This window comes from Eretmochelys imbricata, chromosome 2, assembly GCF_965152235.1.
Source record: "Eretmochelys imbricata isolate rEreImb1 chromosome 2, rEreImb1.hap1, whole genome shotgun sequence".
Lineage (NCBI taxonomy): Eukaryota > Metazoa > Chordata > Testudines > Cheloniidae > Eretmochelys > Eretmochelys imbricata.
Window position 1 is genome coordinate 38,391,285 of NC_135573.1, and position 25,427 is coordinate 38,416,711.

Sequence of the window (25,427 nt, forward strand, 5' to 3'; positions counted from 1 at the left end):
AGCAGCAAAGGCCGCGACTAGGTCACCCAAGCGCTGCCCCAGCGGAACCGCCTCAGCCGCGCGCAAAGCCCCCCCCTCTCCCGCCTCGGCGACTCAGAAAACAACAGCACCCCTGCGACCCCTCCCCTCACGAAACGGGCTCCCTCAGGGGACGCGCGCGGGAGGCACGCAACGCTGGCGAAGGGCACGAGCCACAGCTCAGCAGAAGCCTCCTACCCACGCTGAACGGAGACAGATCCCCGCACACGCGCTCTAGGGCCTTCCGCCTCACACCCCATGTGACACGAGCGCTCAGTCCTGTCACAGCGCGTGCGTGGTCAGTATCTTCCTGACCTCCCCTGCTGGGGACGGACAGACGGACACACACAGTTCTTTAGCGTATGCGCGCTCTTGAGATCCTAAGCCATCATCCCTAGCTAGACAGCTTGGCTTTCAGCGGCGCACGCACTTTATGTCTCATCAGAGTCGTCACACATCTCTACTGCGCATGCGCTCTCGAGCGAGTTCGTTCTCCTCCCTTTGCACGTGTACGGTCGTCCCCGCTGCTGTCACGTAGCACATGCGCTCTCGTCCACTTCCCCTTTCCCCCCTTTTCTGCTGCGTGTAGTCTGTCGTCCGCTCCGTCTTCGGCGCATGCGGCTTTCCCTCGCTCTCCTTGTTGCGCTCAGGCGTTGTGCGCGTCCCCTCAGTCCCCTGGGCTGGCGCCTGCGCGCTGCGTGCGGTCGGTGCGTGGCGTGCAGTGCGGTGGGGGCGGGCGGGGGCGGGGCGGGTATATATAGTGCGCGGCCGGGGCGGCGGCCTCCCCCTTGTCCCCCGGCCGCTGTCGGTGCTGTGTGCGCAGTGCGTGTGCTCCGGCCCCCCGGACACGCCGGCCCGGCCCCGCCGCACCATTTATTACTAAAAATACTAAAAAAAAAAAAAATAAAAAAAAATCCAAAAACCCTGAAAAACCCATAAAAATCCCCCCCCGAAACCGGCCGGTTTGATATAAAATAACCCGGTGAAGCGAAGCCCCGGACCCGGCACAGCCGAGAGGAGACACCGAGCGACCCCCGCCTAGACCAGGAGCAGCCGAGACCTCCGCCAGGGCCGGCCCTGAGCGAGCCGGGCCCTCCCCGCCGAGAATCCGCCTCCCGGAGCCGTTAAGTTTCGAATCTTCCACTCGCCCCTCACGGAACCCGGGGCCGCCGCGGCCTCCTCGCGCCAGTGTGACCCCTTCCCCTGCTGGAGACGGCGGCAGGATGAATCCCAGCGCCCCCAGCTACCCCATGGCTTCCCTGTACGTGGGGGACCTGCACCCCGACGTCACCGAGGCCATGCTCTACGAGAAGTTCAGCCCCGCCGGGCCCATCCTCTCCATCCGCGTCTGCCGGGACATGATCACCCGCAGGTCTCTGGGCTACGCCTATGTCAACTTCCAGCAACCCGCCGACGGTGAGCACCTGTGGGGGGCAGTGGGGCAGACCCACACCCTGAGACGGGAGGGTCGGAACCGGGGAGAGTGCTCCCTCCCCCCAGCCGCAGTGTTCCTCACCCCTGCGAGGGCTCAGTCTGCCTACCCCACCCCCTTAGGTGGTTGGTGCTCCCTTTGCACAGCTGTGAAGCCCCTCTCCGGTCTCCTCTTTTCCCGGTATTTTCCCAGCTGGAAGTTGGGGGGGGGGGGGCGGGGGGTGTTGGGACACGAGCAAAACTTGGCGCGGTGCTTGCGGAAGTTTGTGCGTTGGAGCCCCTGCTGCTGCTCGGTGACATGCGGCCTGGGGCTGTGTCTGCGCCTCGTGGCGTGGGGGAGGCGCTTACTCGGGAACCGAAAGCAATTGCGAGCCCATCAAACTCGAGAGACGGGCCTCGCCTCCCAAAGGCCTCCTGGCTCCGGGAAGAGCGTTCGGTAGCTCGCCGAGTTGTAACCGCCGGCCCAGCCGGCTCTGCTCGAAGCTAGTTTCAACCTCACTGCAGCGACTCCCTGGTTTCCCTGGGCTCGTGAAAGTATCGGTGGTCACCAGGAAGGGTGTGTCCAGGTAATTCTTCCGAGGTTAACACGCTGCGCACACGGAGGGAATTAAAGCTTGTTCGAAGGAAATGCCACAGTAATTAGCACCTTCGCTGTTGCCCTAGGAATTTCTGGGCGTGTAGGCATGATGTGGTGAAGTGGTAAGAGGTGGAAGTGTCAAGCCATTGTGAAATAACCTAGTAGTCAGATATGAAGTCACATACAGTCCATGGAAATGGATGGGTGTAAAAAAAAATAGTTAAGCATTATATAGCAGGTTTGTGGAGCAAAATGTAGGGTTTTACTTTTGAAATAATGTGTTGAATATCTACAATCTGTTTGTGTCATCTAACAGGTTTGCTTTTGGTACTTAATTTGTCTACAGTAAATTCCTCAATGTGTACTGTTGTGTTGTAAAAGCTTGCATTACAATGTTGGTGCAGCTATAAGTTAGGTTAAAGCAAAGCAAGACAAATTGTTTTTATGCAGTTCACAAATGATCTGTGAAGAGAGCTTCAAGGTGAACCTTGGCATACAAGGCCTTCCTTTGGAATTATAGTTTGTAGACTCTATCTGACCAATTTGAAATGGAATGACTTGTCTGATTATGAAATGTCATTATCTCAGATGGCTTTGAGTAAAACACAATTTGACAAATATCAAAATGCGTATTTTTAGAAATGTTAAAAAAACCACTTGGTTTCCCAACTGTTCAGGCATGTGGATTAACTGGTGTTTGAAATTAATTTTCCTATGTACTGGTATATGCTATGGCCAGATTCCTGGGTCAGATTTGCTGGCATCTATATGTATTAATTGTCTATATTTACAGGATGGTAGATATGGTCTCTTCAGCCTATTTAACAATTCTCTCACACTTTAGAGAGCTTTTAATTTTATTTGATGAATAATTCAAAATGAGAAGATTTAAATGCTTATTTTATAAATTAAATTTTTCTGGTTTTAAATTGACAAAGGCCTACAATCATTACCCTTGTGCTGTGATCCAGACATCTCTCACAAGGAAAAAGGGTGGGGTTGGGACTGAACCAGTCAGTACTTTGATGTGGTAACTTCATGGCATGTGTAAGTGCTTTAGGAAGTTGTAGGTAATTCAACATATGCCACTCTTCTTTCTGATTTTGTATTGAAACATGCCCTTGTATATTACAAGGGTTAATCTTATCACTTTAGTCACTCAATTGAATAGGTAATTTAATTGTCCTTTATGCCTAAATTTTATCTGCAGTTTCAATTGGATAAGATGAACTTTGAATTATCTGCCTTTTCTCAATCTAGGCTTAATTTTTATCTATACTTTAACATAGCTTTTATTTTTGTTAACTATTAGTAATTAGTTAAGAGATCTTTGAAATTCTTGTTTCACATATAATCCAGGACTCTCAAAGCTCTTTTCAAACACTAATTATGTCTGATGACATCCTTGTGAGGTATGCAAGTATTTCCACTTCATTCTGTGGTTTATCTGATGAGAATGAGTCAGTGTCAATCAGGGCTAGAACACAGGTATATTGTCTAATCCCTGTATACTAGAGATAATTATGGGCAAATACTCAAACAGCAGCTTTTTTCAGAAGATTTCTAGATTAAATAATGTTCGCAGCATTTTGCTTAGTGTACTAAAATATATTTCTGTATATGTGTAGCAGAACCATTCCTGTTTTTATAGCATATATTCCATGCAGAGTCTATATAAAGTGATAAAGTGCAGTCACTTCTGAAGCGGACTGTCTGGTTCCCAACTAAAATGGGAACTAGTGACTCATTCAATAGACGCTTAAGCAGAATCAGCAAAAGTATAACATGGGTAAACTCAGTAGGTGTGGCCATTTTGTACTAAATTAACTATTTAATCTATTTGTCTCTTACAAACTAATGCACAGTCCTTTATGGAAAAGAAGCTAAAATATATTAGATGCAGTCAGTTTTATTAGTTATAACTTTACAGGTGTGGGAAAAGGCCAGTGACTGACTCTGATATCTAGTTTGCGGTTAAAGCATATTCAGCTCTCATTTTATGCTAAGTGACTAGAGCTTTACAGATGGAAAAGGAATTTAAACTTTTTCTCTATACAAAGGTTATTGTTTAAGAATTGCTGTGAATTCAATGCGCAGGAAAGGTGCCAAATTAGCAGTCATAGAAGCTGATGACATCATCTGTTTATCCAGACCAGGTATATCATGGGCAACAGCTGTTCAGACTTTTTGCGCTGGCCTTGTCTACATGGGAAGGTTGCACCAATCTTAAAATATGGTCACTAACTTAGTATAGTTAATGTTTGTAAAAGGGTAGTCTGGACTTGCCCTAAAACAAATGTTTAGGGAATGTGTCCTGGAACAACACTATCCTTTACAAACAAAGTATATGCACAAGTCCATAAGTATTACTGGAAACAAATAATGAACTCATTTTTGGCCCCTCTTCTAAGACTGCCAACAGTGATTCTAATGATATCCAGTTGTGGTACCAGAGAGAATTTTACTGAATCCTCCAATTAATTTCACTTGGCCACCAACTGGTTTGATGGTAACAACTTCTGATTTTTATTAGCCTCAGATGAGACTCCATTTCTCACTACTAATAACCCAAATTGTCCATTCTTCCCGACTCCATGTTCATAATTAAATTTGTGTGTACATTGATTTAGCTTATTCAGTGGAAGAATAAACTTCCATTTTGTACAGTTTTAATTTTTATCCAGTTTAACAATTTTAATGAAGTGTTTTATGCAACCTGATATTTTCTCCAGAGCAAATACTAGTCTCATTTTATTCTTCCACTTTATAACTGATACTGTTATGTGTGAATATAGGGATATGTCGTCTGTTTGGCTGAGAGTTTAAGTGAAACCAATTTTCCATCAATTTCTTTCAAGTAGTAGACCCCATCAGTAGTATGTACCTACTTACTTTCTGCAGAGAAAATAATCTTTCAACACAAACAGATCTCTAGATTTATGTGAAAATCTGAAAATTAGGTAGAAGTAACAGAGGCATGTGCATTATCAAAAAAAGGCAGTGATCAGGATATAAAGATTTTCTTTGGGCTAGGATATGCACCTGTTTGGATAGCAATGAGATGGCAATTCAAAAATACATAAAATATTAGTAATTTAGGCAGCATTCATCTTGTTAGAAATAATTTTTAAGTAGATTTTGAAATAGAAATTGGCAATAAATTCTACAACTCATGTTTGACCCTTCCACTTAGAAAAAATGGTTAAATGACATGACTATTTTTAAAAGAACGGCTTACTAATACAGTACAGTATTTTGATTTTCCATTAACATTTTTCTACTATATCACTAAAATTATTCAAAGTTTCCTTTTGTTGTGAAAAGGACAGGCTCTAACCATTTTGCTTATTATTTGTCAATTTTGTTCTTTTCATAGAAGTCATGTTATCTTTTTGGATGACTACAACAGTAAAGAATGCTTTGTAAAAAGAATGGTGCTTAAGGGCTCATAGGCTAGAAGGGATAATTCCATAGAGTTGATATGTTTTTCTTTTGAAAGTGAACAACATTTTAGTCCTGATAATTACAGCTTTTTATTTGTATCAAAGGTTTTTCTGATTTGGTTGCTGCTTACCTACATCGCATCGCTTTCTCTGAAAGCAGGTAGCAGTTCAACAGGCTATATAGTACTATTGGTTGAGACTTCACGCATCTACTGGGGCTCTGTTTTAAACTCCCCCTCCAGACTTATATGAAAGAGATGAACTCTGAAAGAAGCTAGTCCAGGAGACCATGAATATGTCCACCATAATTTAGTACCATCACTACTTCTTGCTTAAATAACTTTTCTCACTCTTTTCATATGTGCCTGCGATTTTTAGTCATGTTACTGCTAGGAATTAGCATCCCATGGACATGGACGATTACTTTTAAAAGATGGAAATGTCAAATACAGTGACATCAGAAATCCTACTCTTCCTTCCAAAGAAATTGGCTGTGGACTTCTACTGGATAAGCTACTCCATGGGAGTGGTTAAAAACTAACTTACATTATTTCATGTTATATGTAGTGTTGTAGCTGTGTTGGTCCCAAGATATTAGACCAGAGGTGGCCAACCTGTGGCACCGGAGCCACATGCGGCTCTTCAGAAGTTAATATGCAGCTCCTTGTATAGGCACCAACTCCAGGGCTGGACCTACAGGCACCAACTTTCTAATGTGCCAGGGGGTGCTCACTGCTCAACCCCTGCCTCTGCCCCCACTCCACCCCATCCCTGAGCCTTCTATGCTCTTGCTCCTCTCCTGGAGGCTTGCCAAAAAACAGCTGATCAGGAGGTGCAGGGAGGGATGGGGAGGTGCTGCTGGTGCGTGGGAGGCTCTGCAGGGGGAAGAGCTGATTGGGGGCTGATGACGTATTATTGTGGCTCTTTGGCAATGTACATTGGTAAATTCTGGCTCCTGCTCAGGTTGGCCACCCCTGTATTAGACAGACAAGGTGGGTGGGTAGTATCTTGTTTGGATCAACTTCTGTTGGTGTGTGAGACAAGCTCTTGCATTTACACAGAGTTGTTTTGGTCTGGGAGATGTAGTACATTTGTGTAAACTATAAGCTTGAAAGCTTGTCTGTCTCCTAGCAGAAGTTGGTCCAGTGAAAGATATTATGTACCCACCTTCTCTTCATTATTTCATATTGCTGTTTTAATATTTAATACTTTATACATCTTGCAGATTTTCTAAAAAAAAATTGCTTTATCTGTAGAAACAGTTTGTATATGAAAAGTACGGCAAAGCGTTTCCTTAAATCCATTGTTTAGAAGTACAAATAGCATTTCTGTGCTAATGAGTTAAATGCTTGTCACATGCATTGTTCACTCTGTTCACGTCTTTCTTTGAATATTTGAAAACAGTATAAACTTGGTTAAACTAATATGTCCTAGCCTTACTTTTTCATCCTTGTCGTTCTTGGATCCCTCTTCTACGCATCACACCATCTTAGTAAACATGTTGCTCTAAGGGTTGTATTGGACTTATTCAAGAACTAGGCTTAGGTCAGGTCAGGTCTACACGAAAATTGCTGGTAATGTTAGAGGTACAATTTTTTGCAACTTTTTATACCAATAAGAACCCATATGTAGATGTAGTTGTATCAGCATAAAAGTGCTTTTGCTGTTGTAACTTATTTCATGCAGAACTGATATCAGTTATATTGGCAAAAGCACTTTTTTGGTGTAAGCTATATCTGCAGTAGGAGGGTTTGCTGGTGTAAGTATACCAGCAAACTTTTTCTAGGGTGGAAAGAGTTGCCACCAATTGATACATTGTGATCCTTGCTCTTCCATACTGTATCTTGAGCACAGGGTGTCCACAGTGATCACAGCTCTTGTTAACCCAGGAATAGACAAAAAACCTACCAATTGGCAATCCAATCTATATATTTTTCTTTGGTAGAATGGAGTTAATTATGTCTAATGTTCATTCAATATCCGTACGTAGTGTTTTGTTCAGAGATTTAAGTTATTTTGGTCATTGAGATGGGAGTATGAAAGTCATTATCAAAACATCTCTAATGGCTACAAGTTAACCAAGAATTAATGAACTTCAAGTGGAGTTAGTGTGTTGATAAAGATAAATGGTTTAGTACTTCTCACTAACTTTAGTGTCTCTTTCAGCTGAACGAGCTTTGGATACCATGAACTTCGATGTCATTAAAGGCAAGCCAGTGCGCATCATGTGGTCTCAGCGTGATCCATCTCTGCGCAAAAGTGGTGTCGGAAACATCTTCATCAAGAACTTAGACAAATCAATTGATAATAAAGCTTTGTATGATACATTTTCTGCTTTTGGAAACATCCTCTCCTGTAAGGTAAGTGGAAAGTAATAAATGTGCCCAGTGATTTGATATTAGAAGCTACAAAACTATACTGGGGCTGTTTGACAAGTTGAAATTTTTTCTTTAATAGGTAGTATGTGATGAAAATGGGTCTAAGGGCTATGGATTTGTACATTTTGAGACACAGGAAGCAGCGGAAAGAGCTATTGAAAAAATGAACGGTATGCTGCTTAATGACCGCAAAGTGTAAGTACATAAATATATACTCTGGGGCTCTCAACAGACTGTAATTCAACCTAAAGTAGATTACTTCCTGAATTTTATCTAGAAAAGGCAGATTTTTCTAAATATGTTGCTAATTTTGAAATCTAGTGCAGTTGCTCCGTAAAAATATTGATTACATATGCTGAAGGTAAGAGGAATGTGAATAAAAATTGACATTTTAAAGTCTTTAAAGCGCAATTTGTGGTGTTAAAATAATGTTGCAGCTAATGTGTTTACAGCTGAATGTCGTACAGTTGGAAACTGGGACCTGTTACTGGTCTTCAAGCCAGAATAAAATCCTTTTGATCAGGCTAGAATAAAATTGAATCCATCAAGTATTCAAAACAATACTTATTTCCCACTGCAGGTGTTATCAAAAACTGTGACACGAAAGCTCTTGTTTGACCTTTGGATTCCTGTTTCCTAGTCTAATGGAGGTTTGAATGTGTTACACAAAAGATTCTTAGGACATAGTAATGATCCCTGTTCCAAACCACGGTACTGCTAAAACTTAGCATGTGCGACACAAGCATGGCTTTGTAACAGTCTTTTGGAGGGCAGACTAAGGATGGTAGTGGCTTGGTAAAATGGGAATAATAGAAAATCAGCATTCTTTTTTTCCTGTTATCTTCATTTATACATAGAGAAGAAGTAGTGAGGCAGCAGCCAGGAAGAGTCCATATCTTAGAGGTATGAGGCCCTGCTCTGTAAAAGGTTGCTATGGGAGGTTCTTCCAAGTAGTTTTATACCATGATTTTAGCTGAATTGAGGCACTTAATAGGTGGTGGTAGTTTTGTAACTAGCCCAATAGTTCCAGCAAGTTAATCACTGAAAAAGCCTGTAGTTTAAATAACTAAACATGATTTAGTGTACCATGAAAGTTACATTTGCTTCAGGCTTCTATTTAGATCATAGAGTAGTAGGACTGAAAGGGACCTCGAGAAGTCTAGCCCAGTCCCCTGAAGAACATTTTAAAGTAGATTAACCATTTTCCTGAGTATCAAAATCTGCAGAGTACCAGGCATCATCAACATTAAAGTCCAAATGTAGCTACAAACCAAGTCAAGGCAATGTTAACTTTAGACTGCTGAGCCATATTGATTGGGATGTGGGTTTGCAAGTGGGGTAATTTTAAAATATAATTGGAGAGACGAGAAGACTGGTGCAGAAGTTGAGTCATTCATGTAGTAGCATTTGTGATTGTACTGAAGTGGTTCTGTGGGCCAACAAAGGCTGTGCTAAAAGCACATTCCTCCTGTGGTGATAGGAACTGACCTCACTGTTATCAATCAGCTTTTGGCATTGGCCAATTCAAGAGCAAGCCAGATCCATACCTCCTTACTAGTAAGGAGGAACACTATGATATGAGGCTTCTGTAGGTAAGAGGAAAGTTGGGGGTTTAGTGAGAGTCCCTTGCCTAAAAGTCAGATGGGCAATAGAAACAATATTTGAAGGTTACAAAAAACTTTAGTGTAGCAAAAACCACTATGCTAGAGTTTCTCCGTTGTCTGATTACTGATGCTGAAAAGTAAGCTTTACACTAATGAAAATTACAGTCCTATCAAGTCTTTGGTAAGATTGCTATCACAATTACTATGATAAAAAGTATTTAAATGGTAAATAGTAGTCTAATTGTCTCTGGTAAAGTGGTATCTTAAGTATTTTATCTGTTGGGGATTTCATATCGTTATATTGATCAATACCGCGTTTAAGAAATAATCCATGGTTGAATATTTGTCTAGCCATGTGCTGATGTATGTAGTCTAGGAAAGACCTTGGACCTGGATAGATTCATTTTAACCCTATAGTCACCTTGGTTTCCTGTAACTAGATTTGTTGGAAGGTTTAAATCCCGTAAAGAGCGAGAAGCAGAACTTGGAGCTAGAGCAAAGGAGTTCACCAATGTTTACATCAAGAATTTTGGAGAAGACATGGATGATGAAAGACTTAAGGAACTCTTTGGCAAGTTTGGTAATGTCTTAATTTTCCACATTGTTATATAACAACAAATAGACAAGCTTCAGTTTGCTTGTTAAAACCTTTTTAACATTAGGGTTCAGGCCATTGTGTAGAGACAATTAAAATGCATGCATGCTGAACAGTTAGTTGTCAGTTCAGCATTCAGATCGAAAGAAGTGATTGACTGATACCCACTAAAGAACTTCAATTGTCCAGAGTAGCACACACGAAAACCTGGCCATCAGAAATGTCCTCATCCAGTTAAAAACAGGGGGGCATTACATTTGAATAATACATATAAATTGTTCTGAGGATCTTGGAGTTACAAATGAAATGAGGAAGTGAGTGTTTTAGGTTTGGTATGGCCATTGAGTAGTGGATCTTTGAAAGACGTGTAAATGAATGATGCCTTTGTTACATCTCCATTGCCATGCGGGTACACCTGTGCATTCTTCCCTCTGTTGAAGGTCTTCTGCTGTTTCACGCAGTTGTTTGCTTGGTTTCTGAATTAAGGATGGAAATATAGAAAATTAAGCTATTGACAATATCCGTGTCAAGAGGTTTAAATTTAATCTTGCATAACAATTTTGTTTAATGCCTGAAGTCTCTATTGGTGTGGTCATTCATGGCCTAAAGAAAAGGAGTACTTGTGGCACCTTAGAGACTAACCAATTTATTTGAGCATAAGCTTTCGTGAGCTACAGCTCACTTCATCGGATGTAGCTGTAGCTCACGAAAGCTTATGCTCAAATAAATTGGTTAGTCTCTAAGGTGCCACAAGTACTCCTTTTCTTTTTGCGAATACAGACTAACACGGCTGTTACTCTGAAACCTGTCATTCATGGCCTAGTAATTCATACTGTGACACATCACTATAGAACTTAGTGACGTTAAAATCTTTGTAAATGGTTTTTTCGAACATGTTAATACCACCTGCCAAGCCATCTTCTAGTTACTGACATGGGTGGTGATATAGGACATTTAGCAAATTATATGGAGGAAATAGTTTAGTGTACAAAACTTGAAATTCTCGTTCTGATTTATTTGGGTCATTATGTACTGTTTTAATTCCAGATGTGTCATGATCTTGCTTGTGTTTAAAAAAGGATTTCATAATTCATATGCACGCTTGATGACTAATGTCCTTTTAAAGTTAGTATATGATGCCCACTGTGTCATTTGTGAAAGGGTGGAGTGAAGTAAATTCCAGGCTCTGGAAATGCTCTAGTGGGCATAGACTCTCTTGCTTGCAAAAATGGGCAGATGTCTTTTGACCTATCCCCTCCAACCTGTTTTTGTAAGGCTTATAAATTGGCTAAATTTGACTGGATTTTCATGGGGTTAGCAAAAGGCATGTCCTTGGCCAGCCACTCCTATGCCAAATTCAAGTCCTGCTTCAAAGCATGGGGGGGCACTACCACTTTTCAATGAAAAGTTCACCGTAAATTTTTAGTATGGGCTAAACAATGTATTTTTCCCCTAACCTTGTTCTCTGAAATGACTGGACTGTTTCAGCTGGAATTTTCTGGAAAAATTGTGCCTGAGGCAGACACCAAGGGTGGAAACTTTCAGCCCAAATTGTTGATTTGGCAAAATTATAAGGAAATTAAAACAGTTTTATAATGAGAAGTATTGAACGAACTTAATAGGTGGGGCTACCAGCCCTGCCTGTGCATTTGTACAAAGGAAATAAACCCTATTGAAATTTGTCATAAAATTTCAGGGTAATGTCAGTTAAGGTAAACTCATCAAGGAAAGCCCCATTTGTTTATGCAGAATCTTGCTGTCAACTTCAGTGAAAAACACCAAGTGCCTAATGTTAAGCTCCTAAATACAAGTGACTTATTTCTCAAAGGTGCTGAGCATCAGTTGGCATATGTAGGATTTGTGGATGCTCAGTATTTGTGAAAATCAGTCATTTTCTGTTTAAATACCAAAATGTAGATTTAGGAGCCTAACTTGAGGCAACTGTGACAGAACGTTTGGCCAAAGGTCTTAAGTAAATATGGCTCTTATAGAAAGTGCTTCTAGGGGCTGAGGATGGCAGCACGCTTGGGGCATTCTTCAGGAAAGGAATCTGCTGTTCACTTAGCAACTGGAAAATGTCGGGACCAATAGACATTCTGTATGGCATTAGTGATAACACACGCCTTAGTTAGACACTGACTAATATAAACTAGATTGTAATCTCTTCAAGACAGGGAGTTTGTCCTTTTGTACTATAAAGCAGCTAGAAAACTTGTGAAAGTTGTAAAACTTTATTTAAAAAAGGGGTGGGGGGTGTTTGGAAAATGGATTTTTCTGGAAAACCCACATCTTCAAGTGGTATGTAAGATCTCATAACATCATATGGTATTGTGAATGGAACAGATTAGTAATTCTGTAGTTTTCTTAAGATGTAACATCTTGCAGGTAATACTGAGATTTAACCACCAAACAGATGAGTATATAGAATGTACATGTAATACAAATATTGCATACTTTTTTCAGGCCCTGCCTTAAGTGTGAAAGTTATGACTGATGAGAGTGGAAAATCCAAAGGCTTTGGCTTTGTTAGCTTTGAAAGACATGAAGATGCCCAGAAAGTAAGTTTACACAGGATTTTTTTTTTTAGATGCATCATTCTGGGAGACTAGTAATTTTGAGTCTTGAATACAAACTTCTTTTTTTGCATCCTGTAGATCCTTCCAAATTTTTGATTTGATTTTTATAAAAAGATGTGAGGAAACAGGAGAGAAATCTATTTTGGATGATGTAGTGGGTTTTTTTATTTGATTCACATTGAACAGGCTAAGTTTGCTGCCTCCCCAGAAATATTCCTGTCTAGAAATGATATAATGGCCTTTAAATTATTTAACATTTATGTTGTAATAGTGCCTTCAGATCTCAGTGGGGTTTGGGTCTCGTTGTGCTAGGCACTGTGAAAACAGTAAGTAACCCCTGCTCCAAAGAGCTTATGATCTGAAAGACAGGATACAACAGGTGGCTATGAGAAGTGGGCAGGGAGAGTGCATTGTTTTTCAAAAATTACTAAGACTAGAAACTTTACACAACTGTTGCCCATACGTATTCAGCCATATCTACTTGCTTTAGTAACAGCATATGGTTTGCGCTGCTTTTTATTTCTTTTTGCATTGCAGAGCCAACACAGCTATGACAAGTGACCTGAGGACTCTATTCCATCTTGTATACATGGACAGTCCTTTAAGCTATAGTTACTTACACCTTTGCAAAACATACTGGAAAAAATAGGACATAATTTGGCCTATATAATCTTTATTACTATTGATTTGCACGACCGGCATAATGCTGTTTTGAGCGCAGGCTAATGTTACAGGACTGGGAGTTAGAAAGAGCATCTTAGTTTCCCTCAATTGTCACCAGCACAAATATGCACACAACAGATTAGAATAAATCCCACCTTATAAATATATAAGTAACATTTAGGTTTGCACATTTTCTTAGTCTGAGTGTAGTTAAGCTGTCTTGTGTTGTATATATGTATTACATTCTTATGGAAAATGGTTCACTTTAGTAACTGTAATGCATTTGCACAATGGTAGAGAAGTGATTCCGGTATATGGGTAAATACACATTAAAAAAATAGCTTTAAAATTAATAGACATAGACCTGTACTAAAGCTTTCACAGTGAAGGGGATATACTGTAAATTCAAAATCTTGGTGTCCAGTATTGCCTCTGCTAGAGTGCCCTTACCAATTTAGAATTGACATTCAATATTGTCCTATTTTGAAAATGTGTGAAAGATGCAGGAGGAAAAAAAGAGAAATTGAGTATATGGATGGCGCTGTCAAATGCACAAAGTGAACAAAATTTGGGAAAATTTTTTCTTAAATCTTTAAGTGACGGTAATTTTACATGTTTAACAATTGTGGGTAAAATTCAGGTGTATGATTTTTGAGCTGATGGCCCTTTAACCCTCTTCTCTTTGCATATGATTCAGAGTATGCCTATACTAGAAATGGTATAGGGGCACAAGTGCACTGCTGTAGTTGTAGATACTTGACCCACCTCTCTGAGAGGTTGTGGCTAGGTTGACTGAAGAATTCTTCCATCAGCCTAATGGTGTCTACACCATGGGGGTGGGTTGGCTTAACTATGTCACACAGGGCGTGAAATTTTTCGCAGCCCAGAGTGGTGTAGTTAGGTCGACTTAACTTTAATGTAGACTAGCCCTGAGTTAAACGTGGCTATGAACATGGTGTGGGTTTTTGATATGTATTCTCTATGGGACTTGGTTTTCAGAAAAAAATCTTAGAGGATATCTTTAATATTCTTTTCAGTGCATTTAACTGTACAATTGATGAATGTTTACTTCTGTCTCCTTCTAATTTTTCTTTTGTCCATATACTGGACAGAAAATATACTTGTACATATCATCTTACACTTAAATGCAGTATGATCCAAGAGGTTCTAGAGATGGCTTTGTTTCAATTAACCGTATTTTAAATCTGTTTGTTGGGGCAGTAGCTGGGGAAAATATTTAGTTTTTATTGTCGGAAATTTTATATAACTTGTGCGCTTAAACTGCATTAGTCAGTGGCTGAAAAAAATGTTAGGTTTAATATACCATGAGCATTGGTAACCCTTTGTTTATTTATGAAGGCTGTGGATGAGATGAATGGAAAGGAGCTCAATGGAAAGCAAATTTATGTTGGCCGGGCTCAGAAAAAAGTGGAAAGACAAACAGAGCTCAAGCGCAAATTCGAACAAATGAAGCAGGATAGGATCACCAGATACCAGGTTACACTTTTAAATTGAATGAACAAGTTTATTTTATTACTAATCTTTAACAATTCTGTCTTTTCTAAAGAGGGTCGTTTTATTTTTTTAGGGTGTAAACCTTTACGTGAAAAATCTTGATGATGGGATTGATGATGAGCGTCTACGAAAAGAATTCTCCCCATTTGGTACAATCACTAGTGCAAAGGTAAAGTTAGCATTTTAGACTTCATTTGTGTTTTGCAGTGTCTTGTGTGAAAGGAGGAATGTGATGGTTTGTCACCTAAGAAGTGAGTGGCATTCAACTTTTTCTCAACTCCTTTCAACTGGCAAAAATAAGATGTGGAGATATGGTATAACCACCCCTACATCCAACCATCATTAAATTTGAGTACTGATTCTTACTAAAAACTTAACTCATACAGTTTTTAAAGGTGTATTCATGTTGTATTTTTGGATGCAGTGATACGTAACAGTTTTTAAAATGCATGCATTATAGACTGTCTGTGGTACCTTATTACTCCTTTTTGTGCATCACATTCATTGTCATGAACCACTGCATGAGTATTTATTTCTCTCATTTTTTCACAGATCTTTAACAATAAAAACTCAGACCAATCAACCATAGAAAAACTCCAGAAATCTCAATCCATATCTGGGATGGGTGGATGCTGACATTGCATTGAAAAAATGTTTGATTTTTTGTTAGTAATGGTTCGTTCATACTGTTCCTCGCTAATAGGCCTGAAGGTGACTAGTGTTGCTAGAGGATAGACTTGTATCTGATAAACCAGCTGTGAAAGAAAACAATAAAAATCATCATGTGCCATTCACGGTCCTGGCACAGGAGCTGTTGCAGGTCCATTGTATGCAGAGCAACTGATCAAAAGGGATTTTTAAATACATATATTCCTCCGTTCAAAACTGGAACAGATTATTTGATTTTTAGACAATTGTAGGTTAGATCAAAAATTTGAGATGTGGCCTGTTGAATCCAATCCAGTTGACTGGGAATTTTTTCCCTACCAGAAGGCAGCATTGACAGTGGGTATATTATGTCTCAAAACTAAGCAGTATACGTCGTATACTGTCCACTTGCAGAAAGTGTAAAATATAATTCAGAAACCTGGAATTCAGTTCTTACCTGTACCAAATTGTACATCCTGCTCCAGGCTGGTTTTAAAAAACTACCTCGTTTTTATTGGCAGGTCATGATGGAAGGTGGCCGCAGCAAAGGATTTGGGTTTGTATGCTTTTCTTCACCAGAAGAAGCAACCAAAGCTGTCACAGAAATGAATGGTAGAATTGTGGCCACTAAACCATTATATGTAGCTCTAGCCCAACGCAAAGAAGAGCGCCAGGCTCACCTCACCAACCAATATATGCAAAGAATGGCAAGTGTGAGAGCAGTACCTAATCCTGTAATCAACCCCTACCAACCAGCACCTCCTTCAGGTTACTTCATGGCAGCTCTCCCACCGGTATGTATAGAAATAATTAATTTCATATTCTATACCATTGATAGAATCAGTTTAGATTTAGCAGTAAATTATGACTTAATAAAACATCTGTAATGTTAATATGTTAACCAAAATCACTAGCTTTATGAATTTAAGTACTGAAGAACCTATGAAAATGTCTAAACTTCTGGATGGAACAATACATTATATTCTATAAATCAGGATTTTTTTAGATATTTGAAATAGGAAAGTTTATAGAAGAAGGTATTTAGAAATGGCTGGGTGGTGGGTGGAACAGGTACATCAAGATTAATAAACACGTCATTTTATTTTTGACAGACTCAGAACCGTGCTGCATATTATCCAACTAGCCAACTTGCTCAACTCAGACCAAGTCCTCGCTGGACTGCTCAGGGTGCTAGACCTCATCGTAAGTAGTCTCCTTAACTTTCTAAATAAAGAGGCATTCATGGAACACTTACTGTCTAGCGAAGGTTAAGTATGTGCCACTAAAATACAAATGTTTGATGGTCATTACATGTAATTGGTAGAAAGGTAATATGCCAGTTCTGGCTCCTGTTTGCAGATGTTTGCCAGGAAACCTAATTTAAGGTTAACTTTTTAAAATAGTTTTTATAATAAACCACCTAGGTTTTATTTAGCAGCTGTATCACAAATTGTCATTGGGTTGAATTCCAGCCCCCCCAAAAACTAGACTGCTGACTTTTCCCTTTCTACACTTGTCTGTAATATTGTTATGCCATGTAAGGATGGCAAAGGAAAAAAAATGAGTCTTCGTCACCATTCAGTATTGTTACATGATGCAACTTAAACACTCATTGTTTTAAATGCAGCATTCCAGAACATGCCTGGTGCTATCCGCCCAGCAGCTCCCAGACCACCATTTAGTACCATGAGACCAGCTTCTTCGCAGGTTCCACGAGTCATGTCAACACAACGTGTTGGTGAGTTTCAGGTTTAAAAGTTGCATGTTCCTACATCAGGCTGCACCAATATTCACCTTTCTTTAGGTATGTAACTCATTTGTGGCCACACTACAGAGATTCTGTTAATGCTGAATAATATTTCATATACCTTTTTGAAGCTCAATAGTGCAGAGGAGGCACCACTTTGCTCTGTTATTGTACCTGCCCTAGCTGACTTGGGGTTTCTGACCTCCTAATGGCCAGCTAACATGTTAGCCCCGTGTGTATAAGGGAGGTTGAGGAGGCTCCTACTCCCCAACGCATCATCCATTTCTCTTCTGCTTATGGCTATATGGCTATTTCATACTTCTCAGTATTTCCCTTGCATGTTAGATTGCTGTCGTCCTACTCCCTCGCTGTGATTTCTCTACCACCTACCCCTCTCCCAGTATCAAACCCTCTTCCTGCTTACGAATGTGCCCTGTCAAGACTGCATATTTGAGGCTGACCTAGTGTCTCTAGGAGAGGCTGCTTGTTTAATCCTTCTCACTCTTAACCTGCATTTTCCAGTTCTTTTGCAACTATGAGAAAATGTTGCTCAATATATAGATCAACGTAATGCATTAGATTAATAGTATTAACTAGGAGTTCTCAACTTTTTCATACTGTGGGCCACATCTTAATGATATTGCTTAGGTGGCTTCCCCCTCCCATTTGTATCTGTACCATTCCTGTGGTAACTACAGCAGTGGATTATGTGGAAGAATAATATTGAGATAGTATTTATTTTTAGCTCTTAACATTGTTGCAGATGGGAACAAGGAGTGCCAGTATCACATGACAGTACTGGGGGGAGGGATAGTTTAGTGGTTTGAGGATTGGCCTGCTAAACCCAGGGTTGTGAGTTCAGTCCTTGAGGGGGCCATTTATGGATCTGGGGCAAACATTGGGGACTGGTCCTGCTTTGAACAGGGGGTTGGACTAGATGACCTCCTGAGGTCCCTTCCAACTCTGATATCCTATGATTCTGCTGTCTAGAGATCAGCAGTAAGTGGTACAGACCAGGTTCTGGGGACCACTGTTACATAAAGAAAAGCACATTCAGAATGTATTAATCTGCTATATCTCAGTAACTCATCTAATCGTTTAAAGTAATTTTTAGGGTAATTTAATTGGCAAAATGTTTTAAATTTTTAAGAGACTCGCCCTTAATTATGACTGGGGTAGAATGAAATTCAAGTAAACCTGTTTAATCAAAAGCAGATGTTCTCTCCATGGTGCTTTTTTTATAGTGTTTAAAAAAAAAAAAAGCAAATAATTAGCAAAATAATGAGAAACGAAACATGCTTTTGGTTCTGAGCCCACAGGTTGACCATTGGTGTTTTTATTTAGTAACATTGCTGTAATCAAATATAATACAATACTAAAATTAGATACTCATTATAGTCCTAACACTGTGTCCATTCATTGACTTGTACAAAATGTAAGCTTAATGAAAGCTGAATTATTAACACATAAATCATGTTAATCTTCACAGCTAATACATCAACACAGACAATGGGTCCGCGTCCTGCAGCAGCTGCTGCTGCGGCCACTCCTGCTGTACGCACAGTTCCACAGTACAAGTATGCTGCAGGTGTTCGTAATCCTCAACAACATCTTAACACACAGCCACAGGTTGCTATGCAGCAGGTATGTAGTCTTGGTTTTGGTAGCCAACTGATGTCTTTGCTGAGGAAACTTTCCTTTTGCCTAATCTGTATCATAACTGCAAAGCGTCTGCCTTCACCACTGAGATCATTGAAGCCACAGAGTCTGATGTTTAGGCAGGGGCAGGCAAACTTTTTGGCCTGAGGGCCGCGCCGGGTTTCTGAAATTGTATGGAGGGCCAGTTAGGGGAGGCTATGCCTCCCCAAACAGCCAGGCAAGGCATGGCCTGGCCCTTGCCCCCTATCCAACCCCCCTGCTTCTTGCCCCCTGAGACTCCTGCCCCATCCGCCCCGGGATCCGTGACTACACCCACCCACCCGAACTCCCCTACCCCCTTACCTTGATGCCTGGAGTACTGGTGGTTGGTGGTGCAGCTACGCCATGACGGGCAGCCACGCAGCACAGAGCACCGGGTCAGGCCGCACTCTGCAGCTGTGCTGCCCCAGGAGCTCACTGCTCCGCCACCCAGAGCATTGCGCAGGCAGTGCAGTGAGCTGAGGCTGCATGTGGAGGGGGAACAGCAGGGTAGGGGCCGGGAGCTAGCCTCCCAGGCCAGGAGTTCAGGGGTCGGACTGGATGTTCCCGTGGGCTGTAGTTTGTCACCTCTGTGTTAATGGCTTTATTTTTCACAAATCTAAAATATATTGGGAACAAAGCTTATTTTCTATTGTTATATATTTTTGAGTTTTCTTATTTATGTGGTTGACATTTTGTGTGTTTCTGCATTAGTCTTCCCCCCATTGCACCAAAATTCAAGTACCAAATTGTGGCACCAAGTTTGTAAGCCTGGAGTTTAAAATAAATCTGAAGCATTCTTAAGGAGGGCATGACCCTGTTCTACTTGTTTTGTACTACCGAAGTGCTTGATGATACATTCTGTGCTCGATGATACATTCTGCGCTTGAGCTTTGCTTAATATATAAATTATGCTCAGCAAGGGATTGAGTCAGCATTAGTGTGCCTTGCAGTATCAGTCATCTTTTACCAGCCTCTTGATGAAAATTACGCAACCATAATTTTTTCTAATATTTGACAAATATGCAGGCATGGTTGTTACATTGAAGATTCCCTGTCTGTTCATTCCCTCTGAAGCACCTGGCATTGGCCACTGTCAGAAGACAGGATACCGAGCTAGATGGACCGTTGGTCTCACTCAGTATGGCCATTCTTATGTTCTGAGTTGTGGAGGTATAAAATATGTTTCAATGTTCCAGAATTTAACTTTAAAATACGTTTTATTAACTTGCAGCCAGCTGTCCATGTGCAAGGTCAGGAACCCTTGACTGCTTCCATGTTGGCTTCTGCCCCTCCACAAGAACAAAAGCAGATGTTAGGTATGTACATTTGATCCTACTAGCCAATTGTAATAGAAATTAAATAGTTTTCAGTCTTTTTAAAATATGTGCTTCTAATCAGTTGTAAAGGAGTATTTTGAATGTTACTGTTGTAGGATACATGGTTGAGTTTTTAAGATGAAAGTACTTGCCCCTTTTCACATTGTAGGATTTGACATCTGACTAACACTGCTCAGTCTGTCCTCAGCAGATGTAGAATGGAGAGATCTGCTCCCTGGAGAAATTTTAGTATGTCATTTAACATGAATGAAATATCAGACCACTTTAGGTTAGGATTAGGCAGTTGATATATTTTCTATTCCAATAAACCAGTATTTTGTTTACCTAATGCAAAAGCCTTAACTAGGTGAGAGCATGGAATGCATATTAGTGGGGTCGATACTACTATAATTTAGGCTTTTAATGGATACTACTTTTGTGCAACAGTTAACCTCTGAGTCTGTGATTGCTTTGCATAGTCTCCATTGCTGATTACTTTAAAGGCTCCTTTAATCTTGTTTTTTATGACTGATACTTTAGTTTTATACAGTCATATTCAGGAGTTTTTATTTTTAGCATTCAAATGAGTAGGATATAATACTTATCCTTTTAATAATTTTGAGGAATTTAGGTACAAGTCCATAGATTGCTTAACAGATTTTAGTGCCTGTGTTTAGCGTTGTTAAAGGCTAAATTAATTTTTAATGAAATCGATCACTGTAGCTGACTGTAGTGTCTTAATGTTTTTCTAGGTGAACGGCTGTTTCCCCTTATTCAAGCTATGCACCCTACTCTGGCGGGTAAAATCACCGGTATGTTGTTGGAGATTGACAACTCTGAACTCCTTCATATGCTTGAGTCTCCTGAGTCTCTTCGTTCGAAGGTAGATAGACTATTAGCATCTAAGCCCTCCTTTTGATGTTACATGTGTATTTTGTGTAATTTAGCTGCTTCACTATCTTAAATGTACTGAAATTAAGTAAAGCATTATTTTGTAACAATTGTTTTATCCTATTAGGTTGATGAAGCTGTAGCTGTACTACAAGCCCACCAAGCTAAAGAGGCTGCTCAGAAAGCAGTTAACAATCCCACTGGGGTTCCAAGTGTTTAATATGTAAGTTTTCCTACAGAATACATTCTTAATTTTTCTCAACTGATCAGGGTGTTCTACTGGCATTTTATTGTATGTATAGTTAGTCAGGAATGTTTTAATATGACCTGCAGTAGCTAAAGTTTCTGTACTCCTAGAAATAAGTTTCTAGTTATAAGCCACTGTTAAATAGACTATCATTAGACAGATCTGGCCATAATAATTTGGAAAGAAGGGAATAAACTAAAGCTACATTTTTAAATAAAGTTGACCTATTTACTAGAGCTATTAGGATACAGGACTTCACTAAAGCTTGTCCCTAATCTGGTACCTCATAAACGTGAGACTGCTTAGAGATGGCCTTTTTATTCCTCAAACAAGAGGTATGTGCAGCTATGTGAAGGTTAAATTTTGTCAGCTACTCATATACTTTATAAATCAGAAACTTTCAGAATAAAAAAAAAGATCATAGAATATCAGGGTTGGAATGGATCTCAGGAGGTCTAGTCCAACCCCCATATTAATACCTGAACATAAATGCAGCTGCAAGATTCTATTGTAAAGTCTTCAATAAGGGGGCGGGGGGGGGATAGAAGGGGGATTAGAATTGGAACTGTAAAAGGAATATGCATAATTAGCAATACAGAAGATACTGTTCATAATTGAAATGTAAATGTCCTCAGAAATACAGTTCATTGAGGAATGCATCATAAATTAGAACTTCGGAGGAAGTCACAACCTCTGACCAATATAAATTGCCATCCATATAATTCAAGCAGCAGCTTGAGAATTTTGGGGGAGGTTTGATGAGAATTATCTTTAGGATACACAAACTTGATGGATTTGTTTTACAAATCCATTTGTGGGATTTATTTGTCGATGTTCTTTCCTACACGTCCCTTTTTTCAGTAGATATGGAGCTCAGCTATTTATGCTATAGTTTGTGCATAATTGAACACTTCACCTGACCCCACCCCACAGAATGCCTGGGAATGCCTGCCGGGGGGGGGGGTGGTAATGGGCATGGGGGAGCACACGGGGTTACCTGCCACTGGGTTTCCCCCCTCCACTCCCCCCCCTATTTCTGCAAGTGCAGAGCTGCCCAGCTGAAGGAGGGTTGTCTCGGATCAGCTGACTCTTTAGCTGAACACAGCCTCCTGGGTCTAGTGCCAGCCTTCCTGTTTTCTGTTCAACAGTGAGTGCCCATGGTGGGGCTGGGGAGAAGAGACAGTGGGGAAGGAAGAGGACAGGGGGAGGGGAATGTGGGAGTGAGAGGATGGGGAGGGGAATGAGATGAGGAAGAAAAAAGGGGTAGGGGAATTATTGGGGGGAATCGGGAGCCCAGCATGCAGCATCCCCTTGGCAACAGCTAATGCTTCCCTGTTAAGCAGGTCCATCGAACCCTCATCCTGACAAGCCCTACCCCCCTACATCTGGAACCTCCCGCTGAGCCCCAACCAGCTGCACCTGGACCCCCACCCCATCAAGCCCCAGCACCCAGACACCTCCCCCTCCAAGCCTCATCTCCCCACACTTGGACACAACACACCTAGAACACCCCCTGCTGAGCCCCAACCACCTTCACCTGGATCTCCTGCAGAGTTCCTATTGTCCCTGCACCTGGAATCCCCCAATGAGACTCTGTGCATCCAGATCTCCCACTGAGCTGCCGACACCCAGATTGCCCCACACAGAAACCTCTCACCTCACACTTGGATCCTGCTGGACTACCCTATTCACCCACACCTGGTATGCCTGACCAGGAGTGCTGGAATAGTTTTTAGAGTGGGGATTCTGAGAACTATTGAACCAAACTGTAAACTCTATATATAATGGAAATCATTTCAAGCCTGGAGCACCCTTAGTTCCAGTACCTATGCATCTGGTGCAGAGAGGCAGGGCCCTGGGGTGTCCCTGTACTGGGGGAAGTGGGGGCTTCAGAGTGATCTCGTACCTCAGTGTAGCCAGTGGCCTGTGCTCCACACTGCCATGCTGGAACCACATCTATTTATTGACAATTTTCAGAGTTTTAAAATATTGTGCACATAACTTTTTGGTGCAGAATTCCCTCAGCAGTGACCATTGTCCAACTAGCTGTGTATATAGAATTCACTCTACAGGGTTTTCTTTACATGCTGGTTAATTTAATTTTTATATTGCCATTAAAAATTGTCCTCCCCATGGGGTTGCTAAGTTTTATGTCTCTATTTTACAGATGAGAAACTGGGGCAGAAATGTTAAATAACTTGGTCAAGTCCAGAAAAGGAACAGAATTGCAGTCATGATTACAATGTACGAGGTCCATCGTTCAGTCCAGTGTTTAGTCCAGTTAAACCACATTACCTGTCTTTATATATATTGGGATAGTCCATAGCAGACCGCAGGCCAAATCTGGACCGCTAACGCTTTTTATTTACATATAATTATTATTGCTTTTTATTATTTTCTGTGGTGTCTGGACCTTGACTACACCTTGACCAAGAAATTTAGACCTTGACAAAAAAATAGACTACCCCTGATATAAGTTAACATTTTTGAACGATCTTCACCAGAAATGGCTAGGGACATGCTTTTAAAAAATGAAAGTTTAAATTCTACATCTAGGTCCCTAAAATGGGGGTTAGATTGATTCTCTCTCTCCTCACTTCCCTATCTAAACGGCCAATTGTTGTCATCATTAGTTTGTGCCTAGATGAACAGGGGAAAATGTGTGCACGCTACTTGAGAAGAAAATATGCTTTCAATTCTAATTTTGGCCCAAACTCATTATGTAGCATCTGAAGAAAATGGATTATTTTGGTAGTGTTCTCCAGGAAATGTGCTCATATTTAACGTAGGTTGTCTTGGAGCTCTACTTGGGTACCTGATGCCTCTTCTCCACTATTAAAGGGGAATCAGATTTGATGTCCAGCAAATTACCATCCATTAAACATTAGTATTACTTTCAAAGATCATTCACTACTACTATCGCAATACTACTTACCAGCATATGTGCTTGCCCATACTGTGATATTGTTTTTTGGGCTCCATGACACATTACTACTTGGCATTGGAAATAGTTACTAAATTAAGTGTTATCCAGTGCTGTAATTAAGTGTCTGGTAGTAGTTGTCCCAGAATGAGGCAGTATAGTCCAGTGCTTAGAGTAGGGAGGACTTTAATTAAAACTATTTATTTGTATTACTGTAACCCCCTGGACCATGGCCCCATTGTGCTAAGCTCTGTACAAGGATAGGAGATCTAGTTTCAGTTCTCATTAACTAGTTGTGACCTTTGGAAGAGGCACAACTTCTCTGTTCCTGTTTCCACATCTGTACACAAAGTTGTAATGTTTGTGAAGGTCTTTTTAGATCATTATATAGAAGATACTATGAAAGTACAGAATATTGATGTGAGTTACTAATTTTTCACATTAACAACTGCTAATATTGTTCTTGTTTACAGAAAGATCCGGGACTTCAAACTAGAACTTCGCTTCACCGAAGAAAAAAAATCTAAACATGGAAAAATGATTAAATATTGAGAAAAACATTGCAAAATATAAAATAAATAAAAAAAGGAAAGGAAACTTTGAAGCTTATGTACAGAGCAAATGCCAGGGCTAGCAAAACTAATGCTGGTCCTAGATTTACCTATTGATTTAAAACAAAAAAAAAATAGTAAAATAAAAAATACAAATTAATGTTTTATAAACCCGGGGGAAAAGAATTTTCAGCACAGTACAGAAATTTAAAGCATTCCTTTCTTTAATTTTGTAATTCTTTACTGTGGAAAAGCTCAGAATATCACCACTGTTTTAATTAACAGTGAGAATTGATAGCTGAGCAAAGAAACGTAATTTGGATTATAAAATTCTTGCTTTAATAAAAATTCCTTAAACATGGTTTTATTAATACTCTTTCCTTTCTCCTGTCATGTTGGTATGCCTCAAACTACATTGGTGTCATTCTAGAGTCTGAGTTGGAATCCCACTCACGATAATACCTGTATGCAGTTTCCAGATCAGATTAATCTACATTTAGCCACCTGTTGCTAATATTATAAACTCAAGTACTAAAACAAGTGAACTGAACAGCTGGGTCCACCCGTTTTAGTTTTCAGTTCTTAGTATCATGCATTTTCTATGTCTTCCTGAACATATTTAAC

The 25,427-nt window shown here is 40.5% G+C and overlaps 1 protein-coding gene across 2 annotated transcripts; it reads left to right on the forward strand.

Moving 5' to 3' along the window:
• The first annotated feature begins 796 nt into the window (after window positions 1–796).
• On the forward strand, window positions 797–25,164 carry PABPC1 (poly(A) binding protein cytoplasmic 1). Of its 2 annotated transcripts, none has more exons than XM_077809906.1 (15): window positions 797–1,434; window positions 7,636–7,829; window positions 7,927–8,042; window positions 9,892–10,031; window positions 12,510–12,604; window positions 14,645–14,782; window positions 14,874–14,969; window positions 15,970–16,242; window positions 16,561–16,651; window positions 17,076–17,186; window positions 18,685–18,839; window positions 20,107–20,191; window positions 20,944–21,074; window positions 21,210–21,305; window positions 24,726–25,164. In XM_077809906.1, the coding sequence occupies exons 1-14, from the start codon at window positions 1,242–1,244 to the stop codon at window positions 21,300–21,302; spliced, it is 1,911 nt and encodes a 636-aa protein (XP_077666032.1). In that variant the 5' UTR covers window positions 797–1,241; the 3' UTR covers window positions 21,303–21,305; window positions 24,726–25,164. The 2 variants fall into 2 exon arrangements, with proteins under 2 accessions (XP_077666032.1, XP_077666033.1); XM_077809907.1 differs by having other exon boundaries at window positions 9,892–10,022.
• The last annotated feature ends 263 nt before the right edge of the window (window positions 25,165–25,427 follow it).

What these genes read in the sequence shown, in the direction of transcription:
- PABPC1 (XM_077809906.1), top strand. Translation starts at nt 1,242, where the DNA reads ATGAATCCCAGCGCCCCCAGCTACCCCATGGCTTCCCTGTACGTGGGG. An exon ending in GTACAATCACTAGTGCAAAG is followed by an intron (nt 14,970 to 15,969) that starts GTAAAGTTAGCA and finishes TTTTATTGGCAG; the next exon opens with GTCATGATGGAAGGTGGCCG. An exon ending in AGAACAAAAGCAGATGTTAG is followed by an intron (nt 20,192 to 20,943) that starts GTATGTACATTT and finishes ATGTTTTTCTAG; the next exon opens with GTGAACGGCTGTTTCCCCTT.